Source organism: Oratosquilla oratoria, chromosome 34, assembly GCF_046742065.1.
Source record: "Oratosquilla oratoria isolate Oo_2021 chromosome 34, ASM4674206v1, whole genome shotgun sequence".
Lineage (NCBI taxonomy): Eukaryota > Metazoa > Arthropoda > Malacostraca > Stomatopoda > Squillidae > Oratosquilla > Oratosquilla oratoria.
This window is the reverse complement of record NC_134810.1, coordinates 32,440,861-32,459,390: the sequence shown is the minus strand read 5'-3', so window position 1 is coordinate 32,459,390 and position 18,530 is coordinate 32,440,861. Positions and strand designations below refer to the sequence as shown.

The following is an 18,530-nucleotide window of genomic DNA, read 5'->3' as shown; positions in this document are numbered from 1 at the left end:
AATGCTCTATCTACCACTGTAAGAGGCCAGTAGATAAAGGTAGACATTTAAGGTAGATCAGAGGTAGATCGAGGAGGTAGGACTGGAAGGAAATTTTATAGTCTTTTTATTAGGGTGTTTTGATTCAGTGGCGACCGCGCCGACTGCGAGTGCTGAGTCGGGGAGTTGTTTAGTTGCCGTCCTGTCTAGGTAAACAAACGACCGACAAGGTTGTTGTATGTTGACACAGAGGTGACTGATTGTAATAATGCTAATGTAACCAAAACTGTAAGCGGACAGCCATCTCCGTTACGACATAATGCTTATGTAGCGATGTTACTAGGACTATAACAGCCTCTCGGATTGGAGAAAAATGTGTACGAGGAGAAACATTATTGGACAAAGGGGAAAAAGGCATGCCCTTAAGGTGTGGCACTTGTTTGAGAAGTAAAAGACTATTGGATGGAAAAAAAAGTGACGTCAGAACGAAGATGGCTAGACGCGACGTTGAGAATTCCTCTGGGGGATTTCTCAGGTGTACTGATTTAGACCAATATGTTCACTGAAAATTACACCCTCATTTTTATTCACCCTCAATCAGAACTTAGGCAGGGGGCCTACTTACCTGAACTTGAGTGAAACTTATGAATTAACAAGAAAACTCTAGAAAAGTACTGAAGAAGAGCAAAGACAGCAAAGAGGGGGAAAAACCCAATGGTGATAACAAAAGGGGGTGGAACAACCACCCTTCCATCCAACACCCTCTCTCATGTGTACTTATGCTTTACTTTCTTCCTAAACACTGTATTTGCTATCATCAACTCTCTTTCTAGACACATCTCCACCATCAACTCTCTACTGTGATTCTTTCCTGGAACTCCTTATTTCCCAACCACTCCGTCAATTGGTTCCTTTCCTATCCTAGCATACCCAATACAACTACAGTGATGTTCCTCCCTAATCCCTCTATGCACTCATTTAAATCTATCCAAAAAGCCTCCCTTTCTTCTACACTCTTCTCACTACCAGGCCCATATGCACTTACAAAAACCCACATCTCCTTTCCCAGTTTCACCCTTCATCCACATTATCCTTGAGGAAACCTCCTTCCACTCCACTACATGTTTAACTATCTCTTCACTTACTAGTATAGCCACCCCTTCTCTCCCTTGCCCTCTCTTCATTCCTGAACACCTCCCAATTACACTCCCAAACTCACACTCACCCTTCCCTCTCAACTTAGTCCCACTCAAAGCCAACACATCCATCTTTCTTCTCACAAACATACTACCTATTTCTTCCCTTTTACAACCACTCCTCGTTTAACGACTTACTCAGTTAATGACAACGCGGAGTAACGATGGGCTTTATGACAGACCAATATTCGTTTAATGTAAATCTCCCGAAGTTACGACGTCGTGTACGATAAGTTGGCTAAGGCAAATTTGTATGATGTTATAAATGAACTTGTACAGTGGATATTAGCTGTGAGGTAAAGTGTTCTGAAGCTTACCATCCTACAAGCTGCAAAAACTACCTGGGGTACAGTATATACCGGTATTGGTAAATTTTTAATTTCAACCATGGGCACAATATAGCAATAGAAAAATAATTATTAATTTTGTAAATTATAATGTATCAACGTACTATGCAATTTTGTGAGAGGAATAAAAAAAACAAAAAAGGTGCTAAAACAAATTTTGTAAGTAACGAAGTCGTGTCGGACGAATGGTACGCCATGTTTGTTATGATAGATGCCGATGTCAAAGAAATGAAAGGATGATAAATTCGTCTAACCTAAACTAAACTAACCTGTGTTTAATACATCATTACCTGCAAATTAAATGTCATCTGGCTCGTCCTTGTTGTCGTCGTCGTGAGAGACGATGGTGGGCTTTTCAACCACTCAGCTTGTGGGGTATACAAAATTCTTGCAGCTTGAAGGAATGCATGTATCTCCGCTCCATAACATTCCTTCAAGAAAATATACCTGGCGAGGAAGTACTGAGGCCATCGATTGACAGACAACAAGATGGCGTCCCGATCCTATGCTACCGACTTCGTTCATTAGCATATTTGCTTGTAGCAAGGTATTTTTTATTTTCATTTCCGCCCACAAAATTGCATAGTATGTTGATACATTTTAATTTACAAAATTAATGATTAATTTTCTATCGCTATATTGCGCCCATGGTCAAAACTAAAAAAATACCCCGGTATTTCATATGGAATGTCAGCATACGCGGATTTGGTCATACACGATAATTTCAGGATCCTAACCACCACGTTATTTGAGAGCTTTCTGTACTATCAAAACAGTAAATAAAGCTTAAATGTACTGTATAAAAGAGGGAAAATATACGAAAACAAAGATACATGTATTGCTGGACATTGTACATACAGTACATGTACGTACATGTATACACTTTCGCTTAACGACCAATTCGGTTAACGACAGCGACGCTGGTCCCAATTGTCAACGTTAAATGAGGAGTGGTTGTACTCTCATTTGTACCACATCCATGCACATTAAAAGACCCAAACCTTAGGGTGCTGGTTGGAAAACTCCTAGACCCTCTTATGCCTTTACTTTTTTTAGGAATGTCCCCTGTGGGGCTACAGGGAGAAGGATGCCTGGTCCCAATCCCTGTCCCGTTTTTCTCACCTCTTACGATCCAAGTGGAAATACTTGGTGGCAGTATTCTTTTCCCCCCACCACAGGGTAGGCAAAACAAGGAAATGAAATTCAGAGAAATGGTACAGGACAGCAACAAGGGGTTGGGGGACAGCATAACAGAGGGACAGTAGCAGTATAATAAAAGTTTCATCATTTCTCTGTGAGCAGAGTCCTCCTCTATCACAGACAAAATGATGTGTGGCTCTGGTCCATAGGGGCACCCCATATAGACCCTAAAGTATCAACTGCTTGCATGCTACTTTGCCATAACAACATGCACCCAATACCCCAGATGGGGTATATCATTATTATAATTTTTTCACATGTGACCTAGTTATAGACCAAGAGGTCTCCTGTCAGCATGCTCCTCCTTACTAAAGTAATATCCCTAAATCCTTTTCACACTGTTTTCTTTAACCTCTTCACTCTGGGGCACATCGCACATCTGGCAGCATTAGCTGGCCGACGTGCGATGTTGCGTCATAATAATCGCATTATAAAAAATAAAGTCAGTGCTCAATCGTTCGTTCTCTTTCACCCGTGAATTTTGATAACCATAGAAAATATGATGAAGCCAGTTTAGAGAGAATGGAGGTTACGTAGGTACGACTACAATAAATATAATCAAGACGCCGACGTCGGCATCATCGCGTACCCACTTGCTCCTCATGACGCCTACGTAGGTGTCACCGTATGGAAGTGGTTAATATGGTATTATCTAAGCTATATCTGTTAGCTGGGTTGTGTAATCCTGTTTAACACGGTGCACTTGAGATATTGAGGTCCATTTGCCATTTAACCAACCATGCTAACAATTTATCAAGTTCCTGCTGGAGGATCCCAGCATTATCCCCCAACTTAAGGGGACCGGCTGATCAAAAGATGAAAATCTTTATTAATTGGGTTATTGCACAGAAATTTATGCCAGGAGTTAAGGACACCATATACATCTTTCCTAACCCAAAAAAACTAATCTGCAACCCTTTCATGTTTTGCCCCCCCATCTCCCTTTCAAAAAAATTGATAATTTTGAAATGACTACTCCTCCTATAATAATTGCTCTACATGAATGAAATTAATATGGTGGAAGGACCTTATCCAGACCTTCAAACTAATAGAGAGAAATTTTAGTTAAAGTAATTAGTTTGTGGAATTTTAATTTTTATATCTTTTCCCACTCCGTCCCCCTTCAAATAGGGAATTTTTTTTTTTGCAAAAATTAACCCTTTCAGATATTAAAAAAAACGTTCTATTTCATCAATCAAGCAGATTTAGACATATTATGTGTGAATTTTCATTGAAATTGATTAAGAAGTTATGGAGGAGTAGAAGTTTGAAGGTATAAAACTTAGGTTTTGAGATACGGGCCGTCAAAGTTTTCACTAACTTTGAACCCCTACATACTAATATAAATAAGGGATATCATTGCATTTCCTTATTTAGCTTTTTAGGCTTGAATGTTGATGATATTTAGAATAAAATTTATTCATATTCAGTCATATATGTTGATGTCCAGTCATATAATCCTCTGTCTTCTGGCTCCTGGTCCCCACCTGCATTTTAGGCAGGTTATTACATTAGGGTGTCATAGCTTGCTTACTTTGTAATTCTTGCCTTTTCCTAGCTTCCTGAAGGTGTTTGGTTTGCTTGCGAGGACATGGCATCTCAAAAATAGTATAACAGCTTGTCAAATGACAAAAGGATTGATGGTGGCTTGCAGTGGAGCCTATCACTCAATTTTTGTCTACTGTTTATCGCTTTCTGAGGCATCTACCCATTCTGGGGTCTATATATAACCTCTGGTACAGAGACAGAGTTGCCAGAAGTCACTAGGAATAGCACTCAATCATTACAAATTATTGTTATTTATTGCAATAATATATATATTGTAGTGACCAATACGTATCATAGGGCCGAGATGGGGTCGAGTTGGGGGGAGGAGGGGGTTTATCTGCCATAACTACGAAAATAAGGCGAATTTTGATTAAATACTCCACATACAGACTGTCGATTGCTATACGCAGATGTAGAATTTTTTCCCAGTTTTTCATTTTTTCCCAATTTTCATCGATTCTTGACCAGCCGGTCCCCTTAATGTGGTGCCCTATTTTAGTGCCATTAGCGAACTCACTAACATCACTATTAATCCCATTGTCCAAGTCTTTTATTTACATAATCAACAATAAAGGACCCAAAACTGTACCCTGGTAAACTCTATTAGTAACACTACCCCATTTGGATTTTACACTATAAATGGTGACCTGCTGTTTTCTGTCAGTTATCCATCCTAGCACTTTTCCTCCTATGCCATGGCCCATGATTTTATTTAGTAGTCTCTGGTGATGTACCTTGTTAAACACTGCTAAAGTCAAGGTATATAATATCATAATCAACTGCTGTCTTGTAAACATTAGTGTTAAAGGATAAAAGATTTGTTACACACAATCTACTCTTGGTGAACTCATGCCATGAGTTACAAATCAGTTTATGCCTTGCTAAATGTTCCCTGATACTACCTATTTATATACTAAGGACTTCCTCCACCTTACAAGGGAAGTAACTAAGTCAGAAGGCATGCACACACTCCCACCCATTCCACCCTTTCCTTCCTCTCAACTCAGCCCCTTATGGATGACAAGTCATCCCTGTATCCTGACCACTGCCCTGGGTCAAAAGCAATGTAGCAAGACACAGTGTATCCACAACAAGGCCGCTTCAACAACCCCCCCTCTTTGTCCCCTTGTGCAGAAAAAGAGAAAATGGGGAAAAATTCCTTTGGGCTGCATCAAAATATCATTCACACATAACCACTTCCTATCCTCCCATTCCCCATCCCCTCCCTTCCTTGCATCACATACATACATACATATACCAAGGCTTTTTCCCCCTTACAAGGGGGGTAGCCAAAAAGAAAAAGGCATAAAATCATTCCCATCCATTCCATCCCTGAATACACTCCACACCCCTCCAGCCTCCCTCTTATCTTAGCACCTCCTGAATGATGGGTCATCCCTGCACCTTGTCCACTGCCCTGGGTCAGAAGCAGTGTCGCAAGACACAGCACATCCACAGCAAGGCCACTTCATTAAATCGGCGACCCCCCTTTCTCCGTCCCCCCATTGCATAAAATGAGAGGACGGGGAGAAATCCCTTTGGGCTGCGTCAAATTTTGCTCACACATACTACCTCACCCCCCATCCACCCGCCCATTCCACTTAATGCAATCACATCATCCATATACAACCATTCTCCATTCACCCGTCTTCTGTCCTCTCCCGTCCTTCCTCAACAGACATTCCCCTCTTCCCCAAAGCCCCCTTCACCCCATCCATCCACCTCATCCTAGGACGTCCCCTCATGTTCACTCCCTCCACATCTGCCTTCCACACCTCTTTTACTAGTCTTTCTTCACTCATTCTTTCCATGTGTCCAAACCATCCTAATACTCTTTCATCAATCCTATCTCCCAGCTCCTTCTCCACCCCTGTTCTCCTCCTCACTTCCTCATTTCTCACTCTATCTAGCCTAGTAACCCCTATCATACTGCTCAGACACCTCATCTCAAACACATTCAAACTCCTTCTCTCTTCTTCTCTTATGTTCCATGTTTCTGCCCCATACAGTGCTGTTGGCACAATCACTCCTTCATACAGTCTCCTCTTAGCATCCATTCCCAAATGTCTATTCCTCATTACACTCTTTAATCCACCAAGGCATTTACTTGCTTCTCTCAATCTACATTCTACCTCCACTTTCACTCCACCTTTCCCTGCCACATTTGAACCCAAGTATCTAAAACTATCCACTTCCTCCAGTCGCTCTCCCTTAATGCTCACTTTCAGTCTACTGCCACTTTCACCCAATGTACATCTCATCACCTTACTTTTACCCACATTTGTCTTTAGCTTTCTTCTATCACATACTCTCCCAAACTCTGTCACCAACTTCCTCAATCCCTCCGATCCTGCCACAAGCGCAGTGTCGTCCGCAAACAACAGCTGGCTCACCTCCCACTTTTCTCCATTTTCTTTAACCATCTCCAATCCCTTGCCCACTACCCTTGCATTTACCTCTCGCACTACCCCATCCATGTATAAGTTGAACAGACAGGGCGACATAACGCATCCTTGACGAAGTCCCACCTTTACCTCGAACCACTCACTCTTTCCATTTCCAATCCTGACACAAGCTCTACTATTCTCATAAAAACTCTTGACAGCTCCCAGAAGCTTTACTCCTATCCCATATATCTGCATAACCTCTCACAGTGCCTTCCTGTCTTCCCTATCATAAGCCTTTTCCAGATCCATAAAAGCCCAAAAAACATCCTTCCCCTTTCCTATAGCTTTCTCACATATCTGTCTTACCACATCTGATCTACACAACCTCTACCCGTCCTAAATCCACACTTTTCCTCACCAATTACTCCTTCTGTTCCTCTTCTAATCCTCTCAATCAAGATCCTCCCATAAGCCTTCCCAACTACACTCAACAAGCTAATCCCTCTGAAACTACTACATTCACACTTGTCCCCTTTTCCCTTGTAAAGAGGAACTATACAGGCACTCCTCCAGTCCTCCGGCACTCTACCCTCTCTCCAACAAACATTAAATAACCTCACCAACCAGTCCACCATCACTGTACCTCCCTTTTTCAGACATTCTGCATGGCATCCATCCAGACCAGGTGCCTTACCTTCTTTCATCATCTTAACAACTGCCTTCACCTCATCCTTCCTTATTTCTCCTCCATTCTCCTCATTCATCACTCATTTTCTTCGCACTTCCCACTGCAGCAATCTTTCCTTCCCTATCCTCCTTCACATTTAGCAACTCCCTAAAATATTCTGCCCATCTTCCCCTTACTGCCTTCTCTTCCATTATCATCTCTCCATCTGCACCTTTTACCTTTTCTTCTCTACTTGATTCGCCTCCTCTTCTTCTCTTAATTTCTTTCCAAAACATCTTTTTATTACTTTCAAAATTTTCTGTCAAACTCTTACCCCATTTCACATCTGCTCTCCTCTTTGCAACCTTTACCTTTTGCTTTACTTCTTTTCTTTTCATATATAGTATCATCTATACACAACCATTCTCCACTCACCCCTATCTCCTGCCTTTTCCCTTCTCTGCTCAACAGACATTCACCTCTTACTCTAAGCTCCTTTCACCCAATCTATCCATTTCATCCTCGGTCATACATACATGCCCCTATCTACCATCTCCTTCTCCACCTGTTCTTCTCCTCACCTTCTTTCTCACTCTATCCAACCATATTTCTCACACATTTCATCTCGAACACTATTTGCTATTAATGATTCCTGCAATTTACCTATAACTGTCATCAAAATGATTAGTCTCTAGTAATGCATATAAGTTCTACTGTACTGCATTCTGGCTAATCTCAGACAATTTTTATCAAGAGAAGATCTGACCTCAGACAAAACAAAATCTACTATATGATTACAAGATAACCCCCTAAAACTAAAAGAAATAGGTAACACTAGTAATTCATACATACATATACCAACCTTTTCCCCCTTACAAGGGAGGTAGCCAAAATCCATTCCATTCCATTCCCACACACTCCACTCCCACTCACCACCCCTCCCTTCCCAGCCCCTCCCAGACGACGGGCCACACCCACACCCTGCCCACTGCCCTGGGTCAGAAGCAACACAGCAGCAAGAAATAGCATATCCACAGCAAGGCCCTTCATTTAATCAGTGACCCCATCCCCCTGTCCCCTCATGCAGAAAAAGAGAAATAACTCACCAGTTTTAAAGTGTTGGACTTAGCCAAACGACTTGCTCCTAGGTTTCCAGCTGACATTTTAGTTGTGGGTGGTAGACCTTTTGGTGGCAAGGGCTTTGGAGTTGCACTCTCTGGATCACATGCAACAGCTGAGGCACAAAAGGAAAAAAATTTTTTTTAGCAAACTTATGGACATTACTTCAAACTGGATTATGGGGTACTGACTTTATTTGTTTTATGCTGTCAGTACTTTAAGAATTAAGTGACACTCAAACAGTGTGAAGGGGGGACTGGGCAACCCTTCATCCTTGAGGTGCTGAAATGGGATCAAATGTTGCCTCGAGTTTTACTGAATAAAAAACCACAGCCCCTCAGCAGCTAGCAATGATCCTTGGACCTTCCCACTGATCTCCCTGGGAAGAAACCTTGCATTGATGTCTGTGTTGTATTAGTGTGGAACTGTTTCTATGTCACTGGATGAAAGTGGTATGAGTGAAGTAATCACCTGTTGTCAGCTCTATATTTATCCTCTTCAATACAAGTCAAATATTCACGTGTGAGTGTTAGGCTGCTTGATGTACGATGATTCAATAATGCATCACAATCCACGTTATGAAAAGACAATACGAGTGAAAGGAGAAAATGTGTGTGTGATAATCTATATACATTTCACTGTGACTAGTTATAGCACCATTATCTCCTTGATTCATTTATGTGGTAATAATAAACTTTTACTGAGAAACACTTTTTAGTTTATGACAAGCTTGCATAAACAAACTATGAGCTCTATAGTGCATGTGTGTATTTACCTAATTGTAGTATACAGGAAAGGAGCAAGGCTCATTGGGTCCTGTCTCCTATTCTCTAATATTCTATCATACATAGCCTCAAATTCTGACTGTGTATTTACCTAAACTCGCTGCATCGAAAAGAGGCCGGTAGGGCGGAGCACGGGGATTCCCCCTGTGTTACCACATATAATTACTTTATAATGTTATTTTATTTTATAATTTTATAAAGTAAGGTGATGAGATGTACAAGGAGAGATTGACAGTAGGCTGGAAGTGAGCATTAACCACTTCCATACGGTGACGCCTACGTAGGCTGCATGAGGAGCAAGTGGGTACTCGATGATGCCGATGTCGCCATCTTGATTATATTTATTGTAGTCGTACCTACGTAATTTCCATTCTCTCTAAACTGGCTTCATCAATTTTCTATGGTTATCAAAATACACGGGTGAAAGAGAACGAACGATTGAGCACTGACTTTATTTTTTATAATGCGATTATTATGACGCAACATCGCACGTCGGGCAGCTAATGCTGCCAGATGTGCAATGTGCCCCGGAGTGAAGAGGTTAAGGGTGAGAAACTGGAGGAAGTGGATAGTTTTAGATTTTTTGGTGCAAATGTGTCAGGATTGGTAGGAGTGGGGGTGGAGGTAGAATGTAGATTGAGAGAAGCGAGTAAATGCCTTGGTGGATTAAAAAGTGTAATGAGAAATAGACATCTGGGAATGGATGCTAAGAAGAGGTTATATGAAGGAGTGATTGTGCCAACAGCAATGTACGGGGCAGAAACATGGAACATGAGAGAGGAAGAGAGAAGGAGTTTGAATGTGTTTGAGATGAAATGTCTGAGAAGTATGATAGGGGTTACTAGGCTAGATAGAGTGAGAAATGAGGAGGTGAAGAGGAGAACAGGGGTGGAAAGGGAGCTGGGAGATAGGGTTGATGAAAGAGTATTAGGATGGTTTGGACACATGGAAAGAATGAGTGAAGAAAGATTTGTAAAAGAAGTGTGGAAGGCAGAGGTGAAAGAAGTGAATATGAGATGGATGGATGGGGTGAAAGGGGCTTTACAAAAGAGAGGAATGTCTGTGGAGGAATGACGGGAGAGGACAAAAGATAGGGGTGAATGGAGAAGGGTTGTGTATAGATGAGGCTGTGATGCATGAGGGGGAGTGGGTGGGGGATGGGGGGTGAGGAAGTATGTATGAAAAAAAATTTGACGCAGCCCGAAGGGATTTCTCCCCGTCTTCTCTTTTTCTGCATGAGGGGACGGAGAGGGGGAGTCGCCGAATTTATGAAGCGGCCTTGCTGTGGATGTGCTGTGTCTTGCGACACTGCTTCTGACCCAGGGCAGTGGACAGGATGCAGAGATGACCCATCATCCAGGAGGTGCCAAGATAAGAGGGAGGGAGGAGGGTGGAGGGGAGTGGAATATATGGGAAATGAAATGGGTGGGAGTGATTTCTATGCCTTTTTCTTTTTGGCTACCCGGAAAAAGCCTTTGGTATATGTATGTATGTATGTATAATTTTATTTTATAATTCTATAATGTTGCCACATATAATTATATAATTTTTTGTCACACACCACCACTGAGGTAAAAATTAAACCAATGTTTTCTATACAAAGGTTTTGTTTCCTCGAGTCGTTAACATCATATGAGCGGGAGAGAGCGACGTTGCCGCTCCATCTCTTCTCTGGCCCCGCCCTCAGACTGCATTCAGAAAGCATTGCATCCACACGCACGTTCTCGCCATGGATAAATACATTATATATATATATATAGAGAGAGAGAGAGAGAGAGAGAGAGAGAGAGCGAGAGAGAGAGAGTGAGAGAGAGAAAGCGGGCGGGTGGGCGAGCCGTGCGGGCCATGTTATCTGTGGAGATGTGGCAACACCGGGGAATTCCCTAACCCCGCCTTAGCGGTCACTTCTCGTTGCGGCGAGCATAGTTGTATTTTATGGGAAGGGGAGCTACATTTGTGGTGTCCCGTCTTTGTATCTTGCAGTGTCTAGTTTGCTCTTAAATTCGTGTATAGTTTTTGCATACACTATTTACCTAGTTGTATTATATGGGAAGGAAGTGCTCATGGTGACCCATCTTTGTATCTCTCAGCATCAAGTTTTTTCTTAAAATCTTGAATAGTGTTTGCACACACTGTTTCTTTGTCTAATTTGTTCCAAGTATCTATCACTCTGTGTGGGAAGCTATTTTTTTTTTCAGATCTCTTCTGTAATTATCTTTTTTTAGTTTCTTTTCGTGTCCTCTTGTTTTTCCATTGTCCCATTTCAATAAATCATTCTTATCTAAGATTTCCATTCCCTTCATAATTCTATAGATAGTTAGTAGGTCTCCTCTTTCCCTTCTTTGTTCCAGAGTTGGTAATTCTAATTTGGACAGTCTTTGTTCATATGTCATTTTGGAAAGAGTTGGCACCAGTTTTGTTGTTGCTCTTTGTATTCTTTCTAACTTCTTTATATTCTTTTTGGTACTGGGTGTCCATAGGGTTTCTGCATACTCGAGTTTTGGTCTTATTAGTGTAGTTAAGTTATTTTTTATCATTTCCTCATCCAAATAGGCAAATGCCACTTTTATTGACCTCAATAAATTGTAGGTTTCTCCAATTATTTTATAAATATGCTTATCTGGTGTCAAGTCTTTGTTGATCATCACTCCAAGGTCTTTTTCAGAGTTTACTTTTTTTACCTCCTCTTCACCAATGTTATAATGTCTCGATATTCTGTTTTTACTTTTTCCAAATTCCATTATACTACGTTTCTTGATATTGAATTTCACTTCCCACTTTTGAGTCCTTTTCCAGATCTTGTCCAAGTCTTGTTGTAATGAGTTGCAATCCTCCTCTGTTTTTACTTTCTTTAGTATTTTTGCTTTGTCTGCAAAGAAATTCATATAACACTCTACTCCTTCGTCCATATTATTTATGTATATAGCAAACATGATCGGGGCCAGTACTGATCCCTGCAGGACACCAATTATCATTTCTTCCCATACATACATACATATACCAAGGCTTTTTCCCCCTTACAATGGAGGTAGCCAAAAAGGAAAAGGCATAAAATCATTCCCACCCATTCCATCCCTGAATACACTCCACATCCCTCCACCCTCCCTCTCATCTTAGCACCTCCTGGATGATGGGTCATCCCTGCACCTTGTCCACTGCCCTGGGTCAGAAGCAGTGCTGCAAGACACAGCACATCCACAGCAAGGCCGCTTCATTAAATCGGCGACCCCCCTCTCCGTCCCCTCCATGCATAAAAGGAGAAGACGGGGAGAAATCCCTTCAGGCTGCGTCAAATTTTGCTCACACATACTACCTCATCCCCCATCCCCCCACCCATTCCACCTCATGCATCACATCATCCATATACAACCATTCTCCATTCACCCGTCTTCTGTCCTCTCCCGTCCTTCAACAGACATTCCCCTCTTCCCCAAAGCTCCCTTCACCCCATCCATCCACCTCATCCTAGGATGTCCCCTCATGTTCACTCCCTCCACATCTGCCTTCCATACCTCTTTTACTAGTCTTTCTTCACTCATTCTTTCCATGTGTCCAAACCATCCTAATACTCTTTCATCAACCCTATCTCCCAACTCCCTTTCCACCCCTCTTCTCCTCCTCACCTCCTCATTTCTCACTCTATCTAGCCTAGTAACCACCTCATTTCAAACACATTCAAACTCCTTCTCTCTTATGTTCCATGTTTCTGCCCCATACAGTGCTGTTGGCACAATCACTCCTTCATATAGTCTCCTCTTAGCATCCATTCCCAAGTGTCTATTCCTCATTACACTTTTTAATCCACCAAGGCATTTACTCGCTTCTCTCAATCTACATTCTACCTCCACCTTCACTCCACCTTTTCCTGCCACATTTGCACCCAAGTATCTAAAACTATCCACTTCCTCAAGTTGCTCTCCCTTAATGCTCACTTCCAGACTACTGCCACTTTCACCCCTTGTACATCTCATCACCTTACTTTTACCCACATTTATCTTCAGCTTTCTTCTATCACATACTCTCCCAAACTCTGCCACCAACTTCCTCAATCCTTCCTCCGATCCTGCCACAAGCGCAGTGTCGTCCGCAAACAACAGCTGGCTCACCTCCCACTTTTCTCCATTTTCTTTAACCATCTCCAGTCCCTGGCCCACTACCCTTGCATTTACCACTCGCACTACCCCTTCCATGTATAAGTTGAACAGCCAGGGCGACATAACGCATCCTTGATGAAGTCCCACCTTTACCTCGAACCACTCATTCACTCCATTTCTAATCCTAACACAAGCTCTACTATTCTCATAAAAACTCTTGACAGCTCCTAGAAGCTTTCCTCCTACCCTGTATATCCGCAAAACCTCCCACAGTGCCTTTCTGTCTAATCCCTCTGAAACTACTACACTTACACTTGTCCCCTTTTCCCTTGTAAAGTGGAACTATACAGGCACTTCTCCAGTCCTCCGGCACTCCACCCTCTCTCCAGCAAACATAAATAACCTCACCAGCCAGTCCACCATCACTGTACCTCCTTTTCTTACACATTCTGCATGGCATCCATCCAGACCAGGTGCCTTACCTGCTTTCATCATCTTAACAACTGCCTTCACTTCATCCTTCCTTATTTCTCCTCCATTTTCCTCACTCATCATGGTCATTTTCTTAGCATTTCCCACTGCAGCTATCTTTCTCTCCCTATCCTCCTTCACATTTAGCAACTCCCTAAAATATTCTGCCCATCTTCCCCTTACTGCCTTCTCTTCCATTATCATCTCTCCATTTGCACCTTCTACCTTTTCTTCTCTACTTGATTCGTCCCCTCTTCCTCTCTTAATTTCTTTCCAAAACATCTTTTCATTACTTTCAAAATTTTCTGTCATACTCTTACCCCACTTCACATCTGCTCTCCTCTTTGCCTCCTTTACCTTTTGCTTAACTTCTCTTTTCTTTTCTTTGTACCTCTCATATGCACTCCCTCGTCCTATTTTGTAACCAATCTGTGAAAGCTCACTTCTTCTCTTCTACAACCTTCTTTGTTTCCTCATCCCACCATTCACTACCCTTTCTTCTATTTCCTCCTGTCCTTCTTGTTCCACACACCATCTTTGCACACTTTGTGACTCCCTCCTTGAACCATCCCCATTCCTCCTCCACACCTAACTCTACTCTATCCTTCACTCCCTCCCACTCCTCCTTCAGCTTCTTCTTGTACTCCTTTTCCTTTTCATTTAAAGAGTTCACTCTAAGCACCTCCCTACCTTTTGTTCTTTTCCTCTTTCTCCATCTATCCTCCACTCTCAACTTACCTTCCACCAAAAAATGATCTGATATTCCCCCACCCTCTCCCCTTAGCACATGTACATCCTTAACTCTTCCTATCATACTCCTATCTACCACTACATAGTCCAATAATGCTCTATCTATCACCCTTCCCTCCACCACCCTCTCCCATGTGTACTATGCTTGACTTTCTTTCGAAACACTGTATTTGCTATCATCAACTCTCTAGACACATCTCCACCATCAACTCTCCACTATGATTCTTTCCTGGAACTCCACATTTCCCAACCACTCCATCAATTGGATCATTTCCTACCCTAGCATTAAGGTCTCCCAGTACTATTACATTGATATTTCTCCCTAAATCCTCTATGCACTCATTTAAATCTATCCAAAAAGCCTCCCTTTCTTCTACGCTCTTTTCACTACCAGGCCCATATGCATTTACAAAAACCCACATCTCCTTTCCCAGTTTCACCTTCATCCACATTATCCTAGAGGAAACCTCCTTCCACTCCACTACACATTTACCTATCTCTTCACTCACTAGTATAGCCACCCCTTCCCTCCCTCGCCCTCTCTTCACTCCTGATAACCTCCCACTTACACTCCCAAACTTACACTCACCCTTCCCTTTCAGCTTAGTTTCACTCAAAGCCAACACATCCATCTTTCTTCTCACAAACATACTACCTATCTCTTCCCTTTTACTCTCATCTGTACCACATCCACGCACATTAAAAGACCCAAACCTTAGGGTGTTGGTCGGGAAACTCCTAGTCCCTCTAATGTCTTTCCTTTTTCTTTTAGGAATGTCCCCTGTGGGGCTACAAGGAGAAGGATGCCTAGTCCCAATCCCCGTCCCTTTCTTCTCGCCTCTTACGATATAAGTGGAAATACTTGGTGGCAGTATTCTTTTCCCCCATCACAGGGAAGGTAGGTGAAAAAGGAAATGAATATTCAGAGAAATTGTACAGGACAGTAACAATGGGTTGGGGGACAGCATAACGGAGTATAAAAGTGTCATCATTTCTCTATGAACAGAGTTTTCCTCTATCACAGCCAAAATGATGTGTGGCTCTGGTCCGTAAGGGTGCCCCATATAGTCCCTAAAGTATCAACTGCATGCCACTTTGCCACAATAACATGCAGCCAATACCCCAGACCTCTAATTACTACTCTCATTTTTCATCCATTCCAATAATTTTCCTCTGATGCCACCTATTGATTCTATCTTCCTTATTAGTATATTGTGTGGTACCTTATCAAATGCCTTTTGTAGGTCCAGAAAGGCACAGTCTGCCCAACCATCTCTCTCTTGTATAATGTCTATTAATCTTGAGTAGAAGCAAATCCGGCACTCTATCCTCTCTCCAGCAAAAGTGCCTGTATAGTTTCACTTTACAAGAGAAAAGGGGACAAGTGTGAGTGTAGTAGTTTGAGAGGGATTAGCTTGTTAAGTGTAGTTGGGAAAGCTTATGGGAGGATATTGATTAAGAGGATTAGGAGAGGAACAGAGGGAGTAATTGGTGAGGAACAGTGTGGGATTATGACAAGTTGTGGATACATAGATCAGTTTTTTTGTGGTAAGACAGGTATGTGAGAAAGCTATAGGAAAAGGTAAGGATGTTTTTTGGGGCTTTTATTTATTTGGAAAAGGCTTATGACAGGGTAGACAGGAAGGCATTGTGGGAGATATTGCAGATATACAGGATAGGAGGAAAACTTTTAGGAGCTGTCAAGAGTTTTTACAAGAGTGGTAGAGCATGTGTCAGGATTAGAAATGGAGAGAGTGAGTGGTTTGAGGTAAAGGTGGGACTTCATCAGTGATGTGTTATGTCACCCTGGCTGTTCAATTTATACATGGATGGGATGGTATGAGAGGTAAATGTAAGGGTGGTGGGTCAGGGACTGGAGATGGTTAAAGAAAATGGAGAAAAGTGGGAGATAAGCCAGTTGTTGTTTGTGGACGACACTGCACTTGTAGCAGGATCAGAGGAGGGATTGAGGAAGTTAGTGACAAAGTTTGGGCAAGTGTGTGACAAGGAAGTTGAAGGTAAATGTGGGTAAAAGTAAGGTAGATGTACATACATACATACATATACCAAGGCTTTTTCCCCCTTCCAAGGGAGGTAGCCAAAAAGGGAAAGGCATAAAAACACTCCCACCCATTTCATCCCTAAATACACTCCACACCCCTCCCACCCTTTCTCTCATCTGAGCACCTCCTGGATGACGGGTCATCCCTGCACCCTGCCCACCGCCCTGGGTCAGAAGCAGTGTCGCAAGACACAGTACATCCACAGCGAGGCCGCTTCATTTAATCGGCGACCCCCCCTCTCCGTCCCCCTTTGCATATAAGGCGAGGACGGGGAGAAATCCCTTCGGGCTGCGTCAAAATCTACTCACACATACTACCCCACCCCCCACTTCCCCGCCCATTCCTCCTCATGCAGTCACAACATCATCCATATACAACCATTCTCCACTCACCTCTGTCTTCCGTCCTCTCCCTTCCTTCCTCAACAGACATTCCCCTCTTCCCCAAAGCCCCCTTCACCCCATCCATCCACCTCATCCTAGGACGTCCCCTCATGTTCACTCCCTCCACATCTGCCTTCCATACCTCTTTTACTAGTCTTTCTTCACTCATTCTTTCCATGTGTCCAAACCATCCTAATATTCTTTCATCAACCCTATGGTGGGGGAAAAGAATACTGCCACCAAGTTTTCCCACTTGGATCGTAAGAGGCGAGAAGAAAGGGACGGGGAGAGGGACTAGGCATCCTTCTCCCTGTAGCCCCAAGGGGCAAATTCCTAAAAATCAAAGGAAATAAGGTAGATGTACAAGGGGATAAAGTGGCAGTAGACTGGAAGTGAGTATTAAGGGAGAAAGACCAGGGGAAGTGGATAGTTTTAGATACTTGGGTGCAAATGTGGCAGGAAAGGGAGGAGTGGAGGTGGATGTAGAATGTAAATTGAGAGAACCGAGTAAATGCCTTGGTGGATTAAAAAGTGTAATGAGAAATAGACATTTGGGAATGGATGCTAAGAGGAGACTGTATGAAGGAGTGGTTGTGCTGACAGCACTGTATGGGGCAGAAACATGGATCATAAGAGAGGAAGAGAGAAGGAGTTTGAATGTGTTTGAGATGAGGTGTCTGAGAAGTATGATAGGGGTTACTAGGCTGGAAAGAGTGAGAAGTGAGGAGGCGAGGAGGAGAACAGGGGTGGAAAGGGAGTTGGGAGATAGGATGGATGAAAGAGTATTGGGATGGTTTGGACACATGGATAGAATGAGTGAAGAAAGACTAGTAAAAAAAGTGTGGAAGGCAGATGTGGAAGGAATGAACATAAGGGGGTGACCTAGGATGAGATGGATGGATGGGGTGAAAGGGGCTTTGGGAAAGAAAGGAATGTCTGTTGAAGGGGTCTGCCTAAAATGCGTCCAAAGGCATCCGATGGCGACCTATGGCGTCCAATCACTTTAATTGTTTATAAATTTGGCTGGAAACAATTCAGAAATAAATATATATTGCAAGTGAGTCGTCTTTGTAAGTTTCATGTACTTTGTGCCATTAACAGTGAAGTTATCTACATTGGAATTTGCCCTAATGAGATAGCGGCCAGACCTTTTGGCCGCCATCTTTGTTTTCACGGTTCCCGATCGGGTCAGTGTAAAACATGGAACCAGCACTTTCAATTTTTTTTCCACATTTCCTTCAAGAGTCAATCATATGGCTCACCACAAGACTAAACATAGCACCAGAAAGGCAATATATTTTATCATGTTTGCAGAACTTGGTTAGTTGGGGCTTGGAGAAATTATACATACATACATACATATACCAAGGCTTTTTCCCCCTTCCAAGGGAGGTAGCCAAAAAGGGAAAGGCATAAAAACACTCCCACCCATTTCATCCCTAAATACACTCCACACCCCTCCCACCCTCCCTCTCATCTGAGCACCTCCTGGATGACGGGTCATCCCTGCACCCTGCCCACCGCCCTGGGTCAGAAGCAGT

General features: G+C 42.7%; 1 protein-coding gene across 6 annotated transcripts in view; it reads right to left on the bottom strand.

The window, feature by feature from the left end:
• LOC143018167 (DNA-binding protein Ets97D-like) overlaps positions 1–18,530 on the bottom strand; it is a 66,364-nt gene that overhangs the window by 23,084 nt on the left and 24,750 nt on the right. For all 6 annotated transcript variants that reach the window (XM_076173332.1, XM_076173330.1, XM_076173331.1 and 3 more), the window contains exon 7: positions 8,431–8,558. In XM_076173332.1, the coding sequence (XP_076029447.1) occupies positions 8,431–8,558 (128 nt within the window). The remainder of the gene's footprint in view (positions 1–8,430; positions 8,559–18,530) is intronic.